The 21,267-nt window shown below is 38.2% G+C and overlaps 1 protein-coding gene and 1 non-coding gene across 2 annotated transcripts in view; both read right to left on the minus strand.

Moving 5' to 3' along the window:
- Positions 1 to 483: 483 nt before the first annotated feature.
- Trnas-uga (transfer RNA serine (anticodon UGA)) lies at positions 484 to 558 on the minus strand. The gene has a single exon. It is a non-coding gene; the product is annotated as a tRNA-Ser (tRNA).
- Positions 559 to 4,728: 4,170 nt separating this feature from the next.
- Positions 4,729 to 21,267, minus strand: part of LOC126334565 (UDP-glucuronic acid decarboxylase 1-like) — a 58,463-nt gene continuing 41,924 nt past the window's right edge. Inside the window, exons 7-8 of the mRNA XM_049996950.1 lie at positions 6,444 to 6,577; positions 4,729 to 5,348 (exon numbers count right to left, since the gene is read on the minus strand). Of these exons, the coding sequence (XP_049852907.1) occupies positions 5,226 to 5,348; positions 6,444 to 6,577 (257 nt within the window). The 3' untranslated portion in view covers positions 4,729 to 5,225. The remainder of the gene's footprint in view (positions 5,349 to 6,443; positions 6,578 to 21,267) is intronic.

The raw sequence follows: 21,267 nt of genomic DNA on the forward strand, positions 1-21,267 counted from the left end.
GTGAATTGTCTCTGAACAGGGACATTTTTAAAGCATCCAACAGAAGTGCACAGAGGGGGCGGGGGGCAGCCAAAGGCATTGTTGAACTGGTGGAGCAGATGGAAGGCCAGCAATAGGAGTGGGGGGCGGGCGGTGCGACACTTTGCCATTTTATTCATGTGTGTGTTAGTGTTTCACCATCCCACGCACATACACACGCTACAGGAGAAATGAAAAAGCATAAACACAGTTTTCCACTGCGACAGCAACTTAAAATACCAGGTATACTCAGCCAACCTAAAAACAAACCTTTTAAAACAATAAAACCTCACTTATTCCATTTGAACACCAATAGTTTCACACTTTGTTGAAATGGTTGAGACTAAATATCATCTTCACTGTGAGTAGCTTTGGATACTCTACAACAAAATTGGTCCAGTATGAGATTTTCACTCTGCAGCGGAGTGTGCGCTGATATGAAACTTCCTGGCAGATTAAAACTGTGTGCCCGACCGAGACTCGAACTCGGGACCTTTGCCTTTCACGGGCAAGTGCTCTACCAACTGAGCTACCGAAGCACGACTCACGACCGGTCCTCACACTCACAGCTTCACTTCTGCCATTATCTCGTCTCCTACCTTCCAAGCTTTACAGAAGCTCTCCTGCGAAACTTGCAGAACTAGCACTCCTGAAAGAAAGGATATTGCGGAGTCATGGCTTAGCCACAGCCTGGGGGATGTTTCCAGAATGAGATTTTCACTCTGCAGCGGAGTGTGCGCTGATATGAAACGTCCTGGCAGACTGAAACTGTGTGCCCGACCGAGACTCGAACTCGGGACCTTTGCCTTTCGCGGGCAAGTGCTCTACCATCTGAGCTACCGAAGCACGACTCACGCCCGGTCCTCACAGCTTCACTTCTGCCAGTATCTCGTCTCCTACCTTCCAAACTTTACAGTTTTAATCTGCCAGGAAGTTTCATATCAGCGCACACACTGCGGCAGAGTGAAAATCTCATTCTGGAAACATCCCCCAGGCTGTGGCTAAGCCATGACTCCGCAATATCCTTTCTTTCATGAGTGCTAGTTCTGCAAGTTTCGCATGAGAGCTTCTGTAAAGTTTGAAAGGTAGGAGACGAGATACTGGCAGAAGTGAAGCTGTGAGGACCGGGCGTGAGTCGTGCTTCGGTATCTCAGATGGCAGAGCACTTGCCCAAGAAAGGCAAAGGTCCCGAGTTTGTGTCTCAGTCGCGCACACAGTTTTAATCTGCAAAGAAGTTTCAACAAAATGTGTGCTTTCATCCTCTGTCCAGTATTATTGTTTAGGCATTGCTTCCAAAAATAGATGGATATAGAAATCCTGAATTTGACATGATTTTAGCCGCTCAGAAAGTGAAGAAGAATGTTATGTTACTTATTTAGAGATAAACTTGTAACAGATCTTGAGACAATGGACAAGTTCTCACCAGAGGTAAATATTAGCGTTCGAGCTTCGTACGACGAAAACGCATGTTGCGATGGTTAGACTCCTGCTCAAACTTAATTACTGGTCTAGTTTTTTCCATCACTGCTCACATTATTTAATTTATATTATATTTGAGAGATAATAGAGTGGAAAAAAACACGTGTATTTGTATGAAGTTTCAATTTATGTTTACCATGTCTGTATGACAAATACCATCCTGCAACATATGATGTCAAGAGCACATCCGACAAATAACTGCACATTACTCTTGTGGCCTGGAACATTGTGACTTGCTATAATACTGATTGTGAATAATGTCACTTGCATAATTATTTATCAAGGTTTGACTTGGCCTGTCCCGTGCCCTTGAAAATTTAATTAAAAATAGTAAATAGTCAAATAACACTCTACAACTTCATGAAAATGCACTTTTTTATTAAATTACCTCTCAAATGTCATAAATTAAATAATGTGATGAGCGATTGGAAAAAAAACACTAATAGGTGTCCATGGTAATGGGATTGGAACCGCCGCCTCATCTGTGATCTGCATGCACCGAACGAATGCTAACTACTTGACCACAATGACTTCTCACGACAGGTATCTTTGTGCAAATACATCCGCTACATAATAGATAGGTAAAACTTCTCTTGCAATTTTCTCGGAACTGCCAGGGTAGTGTACCTTACTACTTGCACATTATGTTGTTTTAATGGCCCACTAAAGATGAACAAAGCTTTAAACTGAACTAGGATCAGAATACCAGGTCACCATATATATATATATATATATATATATATATATATATATATATATATATATAGTGCTGGTCTGGAGCAGGTGACAGAGGATTTAGGATCACTTTGCAAAGATTTCACTAAGGAAGACACCGTGGTTATAGAGGGTGGGGCAGGTAATAGAATTGACAGAGATCTTGGGTACAGTATAGAGTGTGACCTGGCATAGATTCTTGGGATTACAGCTAGATAATAAATTCAACTGGGAGGAGCAAACCACAGAACCGCTGAAGTGTCTTAACAAATCTCTGTTTGCAATGTGAATTTGGTCAGACGTAGGGGACGTAAAAATGAAAAAGCTGGCATACATGGGATTATTTTTTGGGGTAATTCATCAAGCCAAGCTAAAGTTTTCCGGGCACAAAAATGTACAGTACGAGTTATATGTGGTGTGAACTCGAGAACATCCTGCAGAAGCCTGTTTAGGGAACTAGGGATACTAACTACTGCTTCCCAATATATTTATTCCTTAATGAAATTTGTCCTTTAAAATATATCACTTAATCAATCCAACAGCTCTATTCATGGAATCAATACCAGATATAAGAATAATCTTCATAAGAATTTAAAGTCACTTAGTCTTGTACAAAAAGGTGTGCATTATTCAGGAACACACATTTTCAATAACTTGCCAGCAGCCATAAAAAACTTACCAATGAAATTCACTTTAAGAGAAGTCTAAAGGATTTATTGGTGGTCAACTCTTTCTACTCCAGTGATGAAGTCCTCAGTAAAACCAACTGATATATATCTCACAGAATATAGCTTCTGCACAATTTCAGTGCAGTAATGTGTTCATTGTAAATATATATATATGTGTGTGTGTGTGTGTGTGTGTGTGTGTGTGTGTGTGTGTGTGTGTGAGAGAGAGAGAGAGAGAGAGAGAGAGAGAGAGAGAGAGAGAGAGAGAGAGAGAGAGTACAATCTAACTTCTGCACCGTTTCAGTGCAGTGATGTGTTCATTGTAAATAAGTATTACAGTAGTTGTATTACATGTTTATTATCTTATAAATAAGTAAAAAAAAAAACATTTTTAATTTTAATTTCAGTGCATTAGTATTTGTAAAATGACTCTTTCATATAGTGTTCATTAAAAAATGATCATTCCACTTGGGACCTGTGGAATGGTACATTAGCTTTTGTTTTAGTTGTAAATATGTCATGTATCGTTGTTTTTCTGACATGTTCCACATCCTGGAGGACCACCTCACTATGGATCAATTGGAATGAAAGTAAATCTAATCCAATCTAATCTGTGATCCCAACGTCATGGCCTCCCCTTGTAAGATTCGGGACATTTTAGTTGTTGGGATTTTATTAACAGTAATCTTCAAAGGCTTTTAAGTCGTTATTTTCAGGTTTAAAAGCTATAAATAATGACATTCAATATAGGATTTTTCATTTATAAAAATACTATTTTTTAACAGACTATGTAAAAAATTATCAATACATTAAGGAAATATCTGTGCAGTAAACTGAAATGGAAAACCTGTAAACTGTATCAACTGCTGTTATTGGTCTAAGTTACAAGGGAAATGATTGTTATTGTCCAGGAATAAAAATACATTTCTCTTGACTATTTCCCAACACTTATTTACTTCAGGTATTAAAAGGGGGTTGTACTCTTGAAGGTCTCATCAAAGGACTCATTCTGGTATATGCTGGAAGTAATTAAGAAAATGACAGAGAAAACCAAATTAAGAGATATTTGGGTTTTTAACTGGGCCCCTCCGATTTATTATCAAACAAACCAACTTCGTCCTTTGTAAGTTGGACAATGTTTCTCCATTAAATAACTTACATCTCTTTCTCTGGTGGCACAGTGGTTTGGAAGTAGTGGGCTTCAAATTCCAATTAAGTTCTTCAGTTTTAGATATACCAAAGACATCCTAAATTCTCTCCAGTCAATACCACGATGATTACTTTGAAATGGTCACTATCAATTTCCTGTCCCTTTTGAGCCAGGCTCTGTATCGCATGAACCACGACTTATTTCATACATTTTAAATGTATCAACCATGCTCATACTTTTATGACAACTGGCAGCGAAATATGATGACTGAACAAGTGACGCTTCTTCACAATGTGATACTGTTTATCCTTGTTTCTTGCAAGTTCAACTTTCAAGTGCTTTCATCCAAACCAATGCACAAGAAGCTTCGCCTCCCAATAATGTCTGCATCGACCATTATGTTATAATTGACATTGGAGAACTATAAAATGATTACTCCAGAATGGGGCTCCATGCAATTATTCAGTTTCTCTTCAATTCTGAATCACTGTTAATTTTTTGTGTACCATTAACCCTATTCCACCACAAACACTTCATTTTCTGCACACATGGAACAGAATACAGGATGCAGTTAACGTATGAATCAGATAGACCTATGGACCCTTTTTGTTTTTCAAGATCACTATCCTCAGTAATACATCTCAAAACACACAAAGTAAAACAGGAATTATACAACATAAAGGCTCCAATAACAAACAGTTGTTGTTATGTGATGGTCGCAGTGCCAGCACCAATGATATATTAATTCTGTACAAGCAACAAACTTTATGTACATAACATATAACAACAATATACCACACATTTACATATATTACACATAAATTATTTAAAAACTTTGAGATCACAGTGCAACACTTCTTGTATCACAGTTACCTAAAGGATTAAAAAGATACTATGGCTACATTAAAAAACCTGTGAAACCGGAAAAAAAGGAAGGACACCATCACACTCTGTACATAAAGACACAGAAGTCTTCCAGAAGTGCTGCAACTTTGAAACTGAACTACACAATACACATTGTGTTGGTACTATAACTTAAATCTGCAGAAAAAAGTGTCATAGAACAGCAACAATATTTTATAAAAATATATCAAGTATCTCTCTATGTAACATTGTCGAAGAGGAAAGGCACATTATTCAAAAGAAATCTCTAACTTGAGGAAAGACTTTAAGATGACATCATGATGTCTGAATCATTATACATGAGGAATTCGCATTCTTTTCTCAGGTGCAAACATGTTGCGTTCAGAATGGCTTGCTCTCTGCAATTCTTTCCTAAAGTACTCAATTGTCTTACGAAGTCCTACCTCCAAAGGCACCTGTAAATGTAAAATTTCTGTTATTAGAAAATTACATGACACTGAAACATAAAACAAATGGTTTCTATATTGTCTCTTATGTTTTCTTCAGTCATTCCTTAGAAAACTGAAAATTTTCTTAGAGGAAATATTTTCGACATACCTCCAACATACTGAATACTGAATAAAATCCTGCAAAAAGGGGTAAGATTGAAAGGACACACTCAATTTTAATTTCGGTCATGACAAATTCCCCTTCTATGCAAGACTAACCTCAATTAAGTCCTATAGTTCAAAATGCAATAAATATCACTGGCTTAACAAATGAACACTGTATCAATTATGTCAACTCAGTATGTGATAAGAGGGATAGCATTCAGATTGTCCCAACTATGCTGAACATGAATCAGACTGAGGTTAGGTGCACAACAGTAAAAATTGAAACATTTTCTTCTCCTTCAATGTCCATTTGTCTTTCTCTTAATTCGGAATAGATCTGTTATCGAGACCCAAAATTAATGTAAGACATAATAGTGGTTTGCATAATCGTGCCAAAGTGGATCAAAATTTGTTTAAACACAATGGTGTTAAACTTCCACCACACATTCCTAATGAGCTCTTAAAATAAAGGCTAAAGCAAATGATATTGAAGTGTCACTACACAAAACCATTTGTTGAAGTATTGTCTACCAAGAGTGGTATACAATATATATCATTAACAATTGTAGTGACATTTACAGAAGAAAACCCCTCTTCTTGTTACCAAACATAGCTATGTAAAAAAATAAGAATACTGAGAAGTTTTGGAAATCATAATGACTGAAACTCACAGAAATCTTGATCTGCAATTTTGTGATCTGATATCTTGCAATTGTTTAGGTGATAGTGTGCAGTAGTGCGAAGGCCTTTCACACTATCAAGATACATACAAAATAAATGTATTTGTTTTGCTACAATAACACTGGGCAGTTCTATTTCGTATTATGTTCCATTTCCATTACAACTTAATACTGTAGCAACACAGATTGAAGAACCTACCACACCTTCAGTATCATTCAGTTTTTCTGAACAGAAACCAACAGGGAAACATCTCACATTCATCTCTTTAAAACTCACTTTGGGTTCCCATGAAAGATATTGTCGTGCTCTTGATATGTCAGGTTTTCTTCTCTGTGGATCATCCTCCACTGCTGCCACCTGTTTTATGTGACTTGGACCTCCAACCAGGTCTTTTATCATAACTGCAAACTCTGAAATCACAGCAAAAGTGTGTGTGTCATTAACAGCCAGTTTCTGATAAATGGCATGCTTATGAACAAATTTAAGTATAAATTTATCTATTTTTGTTAGAAATGAAACTATATGCTTCTGCTGTTATATAGGTTCTTTGCTGCTGTTTTTCATGTACGTAGTGTGCCAATATCTGTGCAAGATTATAACGCCGTCTTGGCCAGCACTACCTTATTTCAATGATGCAGTTCAGTTCAATGGGTGGTCCATGGTAAGAACTATGATATACAAAGCACCTAATAGTCATATCAAAGGAAAAAGTTAAGTTATATTGGGTCACAGCATACTTGATATAGTGTGTGTGCTGTGTGTTGTTGCTTCCCTCTGTTACATGGGTTCAAGGACGCTGGAGCAATGTGGCAGGCTTGCTGTAACAAGGTACTGTGTTTTTGAAAGCTGGTCATCATGCATGCGAAACCAAAGGCTGTGCCAAGCTGAACATCGTCGTTGGGACAGGTATCGTACTGTATTATAATGTACTGTACAAAGGAAAAAAAAGAGAGAAAGTTTTGAATGATCTTAACTCATGTATCAGTTGTTGCCTAGTTGTCTTCACAGCATTAAGTTGCACTCATATGTGTGAGCAACCATAGTTTCTGTTATTACATTGACAATACAAATGTATTATGATGAATGAATAGAAACTGAACAGGACATGTTATTAATGGAAATATAAAACCTGTGATTTTTGCTATATGCTTATCATGTTAAATCTCATCCAGATCATGTTATTGAACAAAAGCTTTACTCATTAACTGAGGTGCAATTAAGAAAAAGGGAAATGGATTACCTTTGTGACATGATTTTCAGGGAAGTGACTTTGGGTATTGGAGCCAGTATTAACATCCGCGATCAATTCTGAAAAGTTATCACATGCTCTTTATGTGATATACAGTTTCAAAGGTGAAAAGGTGCCATAATTATTGACACTGACATAACACTAGCTCAGAGATATGGATTACACAGTTGTGCTCATGACTGATTAGTTCATGTGCTAATATCACTGGTTGTCTGAACATTGGACAACAACAACTGTATGATGCACTGCGAAAAATGTGTTACTGATTGCAAATTACAAACGGATTCATTTGTCACAGTTATGCAATTAATGCCCGATAGTCCTATTCAATAAGAACCTGCTACGATAATGTATTTCTTTGGATGGTGATATCAACCCGATCAGTTATGGTGCAACTGTTTCCAGCAGTCTTCTAAAGTTAAGGCCTTACAGGATAAGTTTATTAGCCAGTTTGATGACTAGAAAGCTGCTAAGAGCATTGAAAGACAGTCAACATATAGCGTCAGAGTTGCTAATATCGATAGAAAGGTATTGTTATTAACAAATTACATGAAAAGACTGACAGACAGACACAACAAAGAAATATTATGTACATGTCGACCTGCCACATCTATTCTCATTCATGTGTGTGTTCTATGGTACCCAGTCCAACCAGTAAACACATTTTGCTAAAAAAGAAAGGAAAAGGAAAGAAGAAGAAAAAGTAAAATCAGTTATCCAACTGAAGCCGAAATTATGGCATTAATTTCATTACCGCTGAAAGAAAAGCTGAAAGGAAGATAAAACTAGAATATGTGGCAGTTTGTTATGAAAAATATCTTCAGCACAAAAAGCTATGGGATGTGTTGTTCCCGCATAACATCAAGCAGCGGCATGTCGGCCTGAACAGTACAGCAAAGAAGGCTGCAACATGACATCAGCCAACAGAACGCTGACTAAGACAACACCACAACAGGAGTGGCACCTATATGAAGAGAATATAAGCACCACCCCAGCTAGACTTGGCCGAACTAGAAGACAAGCCGTGACTTGTGATCTATATTAATTGCTTGCATGGAAATTGTATATATCGAAGGACATTGAATATTTGCATGTCGGCAATTGTTTGTGGTAAGTCACAGTATATCCAAATTAAGTACTGTCAATTCAACGTATTTTAATAAACTCTATAAATAAGATTTGCTTGAATGTTGTCTAGCTACCGCAGGAAACAGCTTCTTAGGAACCATATTTAGACGAGTGGACAGGATCCCACCTGTGTCTGGGTGAAATAAAGGACAATTCAAATGTGCAAGATGCTAGAGCAAAAATAATATTGTCAGTTGCCCCAGAAATTTACATACATGAGCAATATACATCTACAAATGAAGCAAGGGACAAATTAAAACAAGTATACAAATACTCCAGATTTCAGAGAAGAATCTGTTAGTTGACTACACTCCTCCCAATATAGATGGAGAACATTACTCCAGCAGAAGAATATGCATACAAAGCAATTCCCACTTCTAAGTTAAATGCTTTGAATTTTATTGGCTGAACTGCATGATGACTACAAACTAATGATCATGAGCCTAAAGAATTCCAATATATCAAAAACTGGAGACATTATTAAAACTAAATTGTTGCTGGAAGAGGAAGACGAATAGCATTGCCCCTCAACCAACAGACACACAGCTCCTCAAGTAAATGAGAAGGATAATAGAAACTTTGTACACAATTCCTCCAAGGGTCTGAACTGCCATAATTGTAATAAGTATCATCATATTGAAAGAAATTGTCGCAGCATAACCAAGGCAAGTAGCAAGTCATTCGAAGGGACTTCAAATTACGAGATATTCTTCTCTTATCGTCTGCAACAAGTGTTGTTGGCCTATGGGGCAGGGATGTGCAGCTGCACAGGTAGCCAATCAGTGCTCAGCCACTATCATATTTGAGCATTCTATCTTGTTTTACATATGCAAAACTTCAACTGACTGATTTCTGTGGTATTGCTGTATGTTCTGTGAGCTTTGTCCAGGTGGCTGAAACCCAATAAGTTCCAAGTGTTTTACAAACAGGTAAGCAGCCTTATTTTTAAAGTGTGCTCATCCTTCAAATGTGAAAGATTCAGGCAATCCAGTTTGCAAGGTTGCCAAGGTGCAGGATCACACAGCAGCAGCATATGGCAATATTGGTGTACGAAGTGTCAGGCAAATTGAAGGAAGACCAAGACGACTCAGCAGGCAACTGGAAATGTGGTGGTTCGGCCCAAGAAAGAAACATACAATGCCAAAGCAGGTAATAAGAATCTACAACTTCAATATGATATTTTAAGTCAAAAAGTTTTCAAATTTTATGAAAGACGGCAGTGAAATCACTCACTGTTGTGTGTGAAGCTACTGAGTTTGAAGGACGTACAAGGTCAATACACAGAATACTGAAGAACATGGGATCGCAATATGTAATATGTAATGACTGACAGAAACTGTTAATCCTGCATAGTGATGTTATTGCTGCTAGGATGATGTTTCTAAGAACAATGCATGAAGTCAGATCAAAAGGAACATCAACTGCATATTACTTGGGCAAGACTTGGGTAATCGAAACCACACTAGAACTTTTATTTGATTAACAGACAGACAAGGTGGCTTTTGCACTGGTTCTGCTGCTACCATATTTGTGCCTCCAAGTAAGTTGAAGTTTCAATCAAAATCGAAAACCAACTCCGATTCTCATTCTGAAATGAATGGAGAAACATTTCAAGAATAGTTTCAGAATCAACTGTTGCCTTATTTGCATCCAGGTGAGAACACCTTGCATTCCTGCTGCTGATAAACTGAACACAGTGTTCATTTGCTATATATTTTTACAAGCTTCAAACAGGAGCAACGTAATTCACAGTTATATGTTTACTTATTAGTTTTGTTCTTAAATTTCTTGCAGGTTTGTGTGCTTACTATGCAGTCCAGTGTTGTAATAACTGTTTATGTACAGTTTTGCTGTCTTTTGTATGGATAGGAACTTTGATCGCTATGTACAGGAGTGAGCTGAAATGGTGACCCTTTGCTCTCACACCTGCAGGCAGTCATTTCTTTGGTCCCACAGCCTAAGGCTGTTGCCAATGAAAACCACTATGGGGGACCGGATGTGAGGATCTGACGAATGTCCATCATGTCCCACGTGTCCCCTTAATCACTCCACTATTGTGTCCACCCCTGGTACTGCCCACACTAAGGATGGCCCCCCACCCATGGTTGAGTGAGAGGTCATTCAAAGGTGTGGCAGGCAGCTACAAACTTTCCAGGTTGCCAATCAAAAGGCCTTATCGGCTCAACAGACAAACAGGTTTCAGGTGCTATCTGTGGCTGTCAAAGTCCCTGAGCCTCATGCAGTTGCTTGCCCTGTTCCAGAGGAAGCATCTCGGACCTCAGGGCCTGGGCATTCATACAGAGGGTGGGATCACTGGTAGTTGGGAGTGACAACATTAGGTAAGTAATGGGGCCCTTTAGGGGGTATGGCTGCTAAGGGGGAGAAGAATCTAGGCTGCACTCTGTATCCATAGTGGGAGGAGTCATTTCTGATGTGAAAAGGCTGCTTCAGGATGCTGTGACAAGCACTGAGAGCAGCCAACTGCAGGTGGTGGGTCAAATCGGTACTAACGATGAGTACCACTTTAGATTGGTTTCGGGCAGCTATCTGAAGTGGTAAAGACTCTCAATCTGGCTTGTGAGATGAAGGAGGAGCTCATCATCTGCAGCATCATCAACAGACCTGACTGAGGTCCTTTGGTAGAGTGCCCATGCAAGGGTCTAAATCAGAAGCCCAGACAGTTCTGCTGCCGTGAAGGATGCAGATTCCTCGACTTGTGCCGTAGGGTAGTAGGTCTCCAGATTCTGCTTAATAGGTCAGGGATCCACTGTACACAAGAAGCAGTTACACGGGCAGCAGAGGCTGTGTGGACGTGTGCAAGGTGGTTGTTAGGTTAAAGGGTGTCAAGAAACTACAGATAGGGCATCAGTCTAAAAGGCTGCAGTGCACACACAGACAGCTAGATCTAGCAACAATCAGTATTGTAGCTGTGTTGCAACAGAACCAGAGCTCCAAACAGTAATGGAAAGTGCTGAAGCTCGAATCGATGTAGGGACCTAACCACATACAGAAATGGCAGATTTAACACAGTTAGTGGTGGAATGTTTGTTTTTGTCAGTAGTAGTTTACCTTGTAGTGAAATTGAAGTAGATGGTTCCTGTGAGTTAGTTTGGGTAGAGGTTATACCCAACAATCGGTATATATTATTAACAACTGGTTCGTTTCACCGACACCCCGACTCAGATGATACAGTTGCTGAACTGTTCAAAGAAAACTTAAGTGTCATTTCACATAGGTACCCAACTCATATCAGTATAGTTGGTGGTGACTACAATGTACCCTCGATATGCTGGCGAAAATATTATTTAAAGTTGGGGGTAGGCATAAAACATTGGTCAAAATAATACTTAATGCATTCTCAGAAAATTAATTTGAACAATAGGCTCTGGAGCCCACCAAAAGTGTAAATGGTTGCAAAAATGTAATTGAGCTCTTAGCAACAAGCAGTCCTGAGCATATAAGGAACCTCATGGTGGAAATAGGGATTCATGACAACAAAGTGGTTGTAGCAAGAGTGAAAATCATAACATCTATATCCACCAAAAATAAATGTAAAATACAGCTATTTCAAAAAGCAGATATTTTCTTAATAGACGATCTCCACTCTTCCAATTCGACTATGTAAGAATAGACCAGATAGGGTTTCAATTCGAAAAAATTGTATCAACGGCAGTTGAGAGATACATACCAAACAGATTAATGAGATATGGTACAGATCCCCTACAGTAAACAACAGAAGTCAGAACACTGTTAACGAAGCAACAGGAAAAGCATGCCTAATTTAAAAGAATGCAAAACATCAAGATTGGCAAAGTTTTACAGAAGCTCGAAACTTAGTCCAAGATGCTGTTAAACAGCTTTAACAATGATGTTAGTGAAACAGTGCCACTAAAGCAGAGTTACTAAACATAGCTTTCTGAAATTCCTTCAACAAAGAAGACGAAGCAGATATTTCATAATTCAAACTAAGAACAACAGCCAACATGTGTAACTCAGAAGCAGATACCTTTAGCGTAGTGAAGCAGCTTAAATCAAGGCAATGTCTTTAGTCCAGTTTGTATACAGTCACGTTCCTTTCAATGGATGCTGATACAACAGCTCCGAGCTTGTCAAAAAATCCACACCTAAAAGACTGGAAAGTTGCACAAGTCACACCAACACACAAGAAAGAAAACAGGAGTAATCTGTTGAATTGAGGACCCATATCACTAATGTCAATCTGCAGTAGGATTTTGGAACATATACTGTCCTCAGACATTATGACTTAACTCAAAGATAACAGCCAATACAGATTCAGGAAATACTGTCCTTGTGAAACACAAGTAACTCTTTATTCCCGCAAAGTAATGAGTGCTGTCAACAGGGGGTGTGAAATTGATTCCATATTTTTAGATTTCCATAAGGCTTTTGGCAGCATCCCTCACATGTGTCTTCTAATAAAATTCATGATTTCCTGTCAGAAACGTCACAGTTCTATTTGAGTCAGAGATTGGAGACTGTGCTGGCCACGGAAGTTGCTGCCCCTTTTTCAGAGCACACTGAGCTCCACAGGAAGTGTGTGGGCAAGCATTATCCTGTTGGAACAACACATTATCTTCCTGATGCAAGAATAGCAACAGAACGTGTCTAACGACATTCTGCACATACCAAGCACTGGTTAGTGTCCCCTCCACATACACCAAACATGAATGAGAGCTGTAGTTCATCTCAATCCATACCATAAGGCCTGGGGTGGACCCACAGTGTATTTGACAAATGCAAACTATGAGACAGCACTCACCAGGTCTACGTCATACGCACAAACCACCATCATCTGCGTACAAGCAGAATATGTTTCCATTGCTGAAGACCATGACATGCCATCCCATCTTCCAAGTGATCCTCTGACAGCACCAGTCAAGCCAAGCACACTGATGATGTGGTGTGAGTGGAAGATGGGCTCAAGGTGTGTGCGCCCTTAGTTCACACTGATAATAACTAGTTCACAACAGTTCGTGTTGACACATCTGGGCTCACAAGCCCTCTTATCTGTGTTGCTGTAGCAGCTGTACAATCTGCCACTGCTGCCCTTACAATCAACAATCCTGGCAGGCATCCATGCTCTATGAATATCCAAGTGTGAGAATGTGTGTGAGAATGTTCATGTGACCACTGATACCAGTATTGTTGCACAACTGATGCAGCAAGCCCTACTTCTTTGGCAATTCTCCAAAAGGACCTCCCTGCCACTTGATCCCTATAAAACTCGCTCAGTTAGCTGTAGAAAGCATGAGTCCATCTCTGCTTGCTTCACATGTTTGCACCACACTGAGCTTCCTGGCTGTGGGCAATCCCTATTAAAGGGTAGACACAGATAGCGCCACTACACTATCTGTTGGAGGATAACACTGACAGCATTATCAGTACATCTACTGTCCCACAGGTGGTATATGCCATCATTGTATTGAAATCAATGTCCTCTCTCTAGGTCTACTTTTTTTTCCTGGCAGTGTATTTTGCAGGCACCCACCTACATAGGGAGAAATTATCATCACAGTAAAATAAGAGAAATCAGAGTTCGCATGGAAAGATTGAAGTGTTTGTATTTCCTGCACGCTGATCGGAGTGGAACATTACATAAGTAGCTTGAAGGTGGTTTAGTGAACCCTCTGCCATGCACTTAATTGTAAATGTCAGAGTAATCATGTAGATGTACATGTAGTCTACAAAAGTAACACTCACATAATACCATGCGGTAACTGTTTGTTTTACTGATTACAACAGCAAATTATCACCTGACAACAGATGAACAGGGAACTAACTCAAGAACTTCCACATTTATGTCAAACAATAATTAAGTATCAACACACGCTACCAATAACTGGTGTTTCCCATGCCATTGTAATTACATAAAATTGGTGTGGGACATGTAGCAAAAAAGGCTGAACCATGAAGCAATACACAAAATCACCATAGCTGATTGGGAAGCTTATGTACATCACTCTGATAAACTGCTAGTAGTAGTTTATCTGAAAGAGGGTGTTAAGAGAGAAAAAAAAATGGATTCTTTAATCATCAATCTGGCACCCCCATCCGGCGACTCCAGTTCCAAAGGCAGTGATGGTGAAACATCTGACAAGGAGATGGTGCAATCGACTTTTTGAAATTATCTATATAGTGATGTAGGTTAAGAACCCAGTTATTCCACACTGTAGCTATTCACTCTGGTGGACCGGCATTTTTGAGTAATTGACGAAACAAAAGAAAATGTGAAATAATGTGTAACACTCAATAACATTTAAAAAAAAATTTGCATAATGGACAGGATAACAGCTTCACATGCAGGACGTTGTAAGTTCAAATATCGTCAGGTAGGCACTGAATTTTTTTTATTGAATTTACTGTGATCATTATTTTTACTCCATTAATTGGTTCAAATGTGATTTCTTTCTTTTCCTCTGTCACATCACTTTAATCATCGTATAAACTTTTTCATTTTTTTCATTCTTTCTTTACATCATTTTTTTCCGATCATATTTTTTGTGAATATAAATTTAATTCTATTTATCCAAAACAATACTCAATTCTTTGGAAATTCCCATTTATCAGTTAAAAAAGGAAAGATGAATAATCTATTTATATTTGTGCAATTGTCTGAAAACGTATTTTTGTTACCAGATGTGCAATTTATCTGCACAGTAATCATCTTGTTGTTGTTGTTGTTGTTGTGGCCTTCAGTCCTGAGACTGGTTTGATACAGCTCTACATGCTACTCTATCCTGTGAAAGTTTCTTCATCTCCCAGTACTTATTGCAACCTACATCCTTCTGAATCTGCTTAGTGTAATCATCTCTTGGTCTCCCTCTACGATTTTTATCCTCCACATTGCCCTCCAAAACTAAATGTGTGATCCCTTGATGCCTCAGACCATGCCCTACCAACTAGTCCCTTCTTGTCAAGTTGTGCCACAAACTCCTCTTCTCCCCAATTCTATTCAATACCTTCTCATTAGTTATGTCATCTACCCATCAAATCATCAGTATTCTTCTGTAGCACCATATTTCGAAAGCTTCTATTCTCTTCTTGCCCAAACTATTTATCGTCCATGTTTCAATTCCATACAAGGCTACACTCCATACAAATACTTTCAGGAATGACTTCCTAACACTTAAATCTATACTCGATGTTAACAAATTTTTCTTCTTCAGCAACACTTTCCTTGCCATTGCCAGTCTACATTTAATGTCCTCTCTACTTCGACCATCATCAGTTATTTTGCTCCCCAAATAGCAAAACTCATTGACTACGTTAAGTGTCTCATTTCCTAACCTAATTCCATCAGCACCACCCATTTTAATTCGACTACATTCCATTATCCTTGTTCTGCTTTTGTTGATGTTCATCTTATACCCTTCTTTCAAGACACTGTCCATTCCATTCAACTTCTCTTCCAAGTCCCTTGCTGTCTCTGACAGAATTACAATGTCATCGGCGAACCTCAAAGTTTTTATTTCTTCTCCATGGATTTTAATACCTACTCCGAATTTTTCTTGTTTCCTTTACTGTATGCTCAATATACAGATTGAATAACATTGGGGAGAGGCTACAACCCTGTTTTACTCCCTTCTCAACCACTGCTTCCCTTTCGTGCCCCTCGACTCATAACTGGCATCTGGTTTCTGTACAATTTATAAATAGCCTTTCGCTCCCTGTATTTTACCCCTGCCACCTTCAGAATGTGAAAGATAGTATTCCAGTCAACATTGTCAAAAGCTTTCTCTAAGTCTACAAATGCTAGGAATGTAGGTTTGCCTTTCCTTAATCTTTCTTCTAAGATAACTCGTAGGGTCAGTATTGTCTCAAGTGTTCTCTACAGAAACCAAACTGATCTTCTCCGAGGTCAGCTTCTACCAGTTTTTCCATTCGTCTGTAAAGAATTCGTGTTAGTATTTTGCAGCTGTGACTTATTAAAGTGATAGTTCGGTAATTTTCACATCTGTCAACACCTGCTTTCTTTGGGATTGGAATTATTATATTCTTCTTGAAGTCTGAGGGAATTTCGCCTGTCTCATACGTCTTGCTCACCAGATGGTAGAGTTTTGTCAGGACTGGCTCTCCCAAGGCTGTCAGTAGTTCCAATGGAATGTTGTCTACTCCCGGGGCCTTGTTTCCACTCAGGTCTTTCAGTCCTTTTTCAAACTCTTCACGCAGTATTGTATATCCCATTTCATCTTCATCTACCTCCTTTTCCTTTTCCATAATATTGTCCTGAAGTATGTCATCCCTGTATAGACCCTCTATATACTCCTTCCACCTTTCTGCTTTCCCTTCTTTGCTTAGAACTGGGTTTCCATCTGAGCCCTTGATATTCACACAAGTGGTTCTCTTTTCTCCAAAGGTCTCTTTAATTTTCCTTTAGGCAGTTTCTATCTTACCCCTAATGAGATAAGACTCTACATCCTTACATTTGTCATCTAGCCATACCTGCTTAGCCATTTTGCAGTTCCTGTCGACCTCATTTTCGAGACATTTGTATTCCTTTTTGCCTGCTTCATTTACTGCATTTTTATATTTTCTCCTTTCATCAATTAAATTCAATATTTCTTCTGTTACCCAAGTATTACTACTAGCCCTCTTATTTTTACCTACTTGATCCCCTGATGCCTTCACAACTTCATTTCTCAAAGCTACCAATTCTTCTTCTACTGTATTTCTTTCCCCCATTTCTGACAATTGTTCCCTTATGCTCTCCCTCAAACTCTGTACAACCTCTGGTTTAGTCAGTTTATCCAGGTCCCATCTCCTTAAATTCCCACCTTTGATCTTACATTTAAAATATAACCTAAAAACCTACTGCACTATGCACAAAATAAGAAAGATGAAAATTGAAATGACAACTGTGTTCATATAGTTTCTAGAAGTTGATCACACCGCTGAGGCCTCTCCTTATGAGTATAAAAGTATGTGAATGGAATGCACTAAGTGATAGTTCAGAGAATAATCTGTTCTGTAACGGAAAATTTTCTTTTATTTATCTCATATTCTGACTACAATTTAAAGTAGTATAAAATGCTCTTCATCCTACTGTGGCTACTTTACCTTTGTTTTTGCATTGTTCTGTTAGTAAAGTAAGAGACAACGGAAGGTGTAATCTGTTGTTTTGAGTTGTAATTTATTTTAGAATCCATTCTGCAAAGTGACAGTTTGTATCACTGATTTCGCTTCATATCATTATGCCTGGGAATGATTGAAAAAACATTTCATTCTCTAATGTGTATGTCACACGTATTAGGTACACATAATAAATTTACCATGAAATGGTTTGTGATACACAATGAAAATGACCACAGTGAGGTGGCTTGGACTAATGCTATTGCAGCTATCCATAACATAACTGACAATGCAGCTTTCCTCATGCACTGTGTGGTGAGAAGATATTAATATAGTCGCCAACTGTACAACAGGTAGAGCTATAAATAAAGACTGGTACATTGACTCTGGTGCTTCAGCAAACATCTAACTCCTGTGTAAAACGAATTCATGTAGATCAATGTTATCACCACAGATGGTTGTGGCAAATAATAATGATTTACCTGCTGAAGGAATATGTGACAAACACATTGGTGCCTAAGCTGGTATGAAAGGGAAGGGGGGGGGGGAGGGGCAAAAAAGAGAAAGTAACAGATGTTCTTTGCACAACACTGTTAAGTATGAATTTACTTTCCGCAAGTAAGATACTGTAAAAGTGACATTCCATCACTTTTGATAAACGAGGCTGTAGGGTTTATAACAATCAAAAGAAGCTACCTTCAATAACAACACTTTACACATGTACAAAGTGGACCAACCAGATAATTATTTGGTTGAAGCCACATCCATATCACTATTAAATGACATGAACTTGTGGCACAAAGATAGGACATTTAAGACCTGACAGAATCGAAGCTTCTGCAGAAAGGTACGGCCAATTGGATTATTTATACGGGAACTATTGATTCTCATGTGTTATATGCTTGGAAGATAAATACACAAGGTTACCTTTCCAACATTCTGACTCGACAGTAAAGGTATCCTTGAATTAATATATTGACTTGGGTGCTCAGATAGAAACAAGATCAACTGGAGATGGCAGGTATTCCCTGACTGATTACATGAGGAAGATATTTTTGTATGTACTACGTAACAAGTATTGACATTATTTGAAATTTTAAGTACTAGTGGAAAAAAACCTATAGTTATAGTTGTAAAATTTGTGTCTTTTGCACAGACAATAGGAAGGAATATGTCAACCGGGAACGAAGAGACCTCTTAAAGAATGAAGGAATAATTCATAGCAGGTGGGCATACTGTCTTTAACCAATTAGAAGACAAAGTTTTTTCTCAAATTCGTCATTCGAAAAATACTGGGTCATCTTACATTCACATATTAAACTACTGCTGCTGAGGTCAATGTTTCTACATTGTTTAATAAAACAGAAAGAAACTTCCACATGGGAAAAATATATTAAAAACAAAGATTCCAAGACTTACCAAGCGGGAAAGCGCCGGCAGACAGGCACATGAACAAAACACACAAACACACACACAGAATTACGAGCTTTCGCAACTGGCACATCCTTTCATTTTTCCCTCTCCTGACGAAGCAACTGCCAGTTGCGAAAGCTCGTAATTCTGTGTGTGTGTTTGCGTGTTTTGTTCATGTGCCTGTCTGCCGGCGCTTTCCCGCTTGGTAAGTCTTGGAATCTTTGTTTTTAATATATTTCTACATTGTTTAATCTATTAATTTAGGGATCGTCTTACATTTACAGATGAGGCTGACTATTGAGGTTTCGCACAAATTTACTTCTAAATAATTCTGAAGAGTAGGGCATATCAGACAATACTTGTATTCAATGTGCTCAAGCTTTCCCAATACGCCGAAGCGCACGATATAGTAACGACTTTGCTTGAATACCCATGTGACATTTGGCTTGCAATGCTAGTGCAAGGGATGTGCAAGAAACTCTGAACTGGACACTACAACACTCTACTGCTCTGCTTAAAAATTGACAGTTTTGTGAAACACAGGAGGAAATAACATTAAATTCTGTCAACTTACAAACTTTTGTTGTATTTGAAAAGGTTTGGAATAAAAGTTCTCATATGTGGATGGACATCACATATGTACATTTATGCTGCTTTTTAAGTAAAAGTAACATTCAAAAGCGAAAATATTGTCCTTCAAAAACCATTATTTCATTCAGAACCCAAATCAATATTTTATTTAGTTAAGAGAAATTAATGGTTTACCAAGTTGGTTGCAAATGAGAAATTCAGTTGCTATACACATATTAGAAAGCTGGAGAAAATCGTTTCCAGCTTTAAATCTGCTTTAGAATAATGTGATGACATACAGATGAAAAAAAATAATAATCCAGAATAAAATGTTTAACAAACTAAATAAATCATATTAAGCTGACAATCACCCTGTTATTCTGATCTGGGTATAATTATTGAATAACTTAGAAGCCTCGTTTAGTGTAAGCATAAATATAAGTTATTTTTTGTCATAAAAAGACAATGACTTTCAAAAATTAAGATATAACTTACAGGGTGATTATATTTCATTTTTGCCAATGGAGAAAGACCCCATGATGAACATGTGATCACATGACAAAGTAACTTAAAAGAAACATTTGTAACAACATGTGGAAGAGCAATAATGAATAAACCATTTAAAGAAGCTCATTTTAATTTCCGCATGAGATGGTAGCTTTTGTTAAATGAGTATCACAGTTACATTCCAGGTTACAAATGTTGCCGAATATGATGACCATCTACATCCATGACAGCCTGGAATGAGGCGTTTCACAGTTGTTCACAACACTTTTTCAACATTTGCACACACACACACACACACACACACACACACACGCACACACACACACACACACACACACACAGACACACAGACACACAGACACACAGACACACAGACAGAGAGAGAGAAAATTATTTCAAACTTTCTTACCATTAACAGAAACTCAAGAACACAGAAAAGTTGAGCTTGCATGTACACTAGGTTTAATACTTTTAAGCACTTCTTCAAAGAAAGTAACCAATCAAAAACATAAAAGAAGTACACACATGCACGAGTTGATGAAAAGACACTATAAGTGTCTGTAAGATACTACAAAACACTGTGAAATGCGAAATGTGGAATTATGTAAATGTTACAATAAACAAAGTAGTGACATAAAAAACTGATGCTATTCAGTTATTTTTACAGTCCTGAAGAGCAGTCAACTGCAGGTTACAGTCACAAACTAATACACCATCAAGAAAAATAATAGTGACGTGAAATGATATTGCTATCACTTACGACTTATTCTTAAACAAAGGAAAATCCAGGATGGAAGATAAAAAATATTATGAAAAGGATAGTTGCTGCTCACCATATACTGGAGATGCTGAGTTGCAGATAGCCACAACAAAGAGACTGTCACAAAATAAGCTTTCTGCCAACAAGGCCTTTGTCAAAAATAGACAAAACACATGCATGCGAAAGAGCGTGCGCACGCGCGCACAGACACAGTCTCTAGCAGCCGAAGCCAGAGATGACGCGCACGCACGCATGTGCATAAGTTTTGTCTGTTTCTTGACAAAGGCCTTGTTGGCTGAAAGTTTATTTTGTGACAGTATTTTTGTTGTGCCTATCTGTGACTCAGGATCTCCATTATATGGTGAGTAGCAACATCCTTTTCA

Source organism: Schistocerca gregaria, chromosome 2 (assembly GCF_023897955.1).
Source record: "Schistocerca gregaria isolate iqSchGreg1 chromosome 2, iqSchGreg1.2, whole genome shotgun sequence".
NCBI classification, from domain to species: domain Eukaryota; kingdom Metazoa; phylum Arthropoda; class Insecta; order Orthoptera; family Acrididae; genus Schistocerca; species Schistocerca gregaria.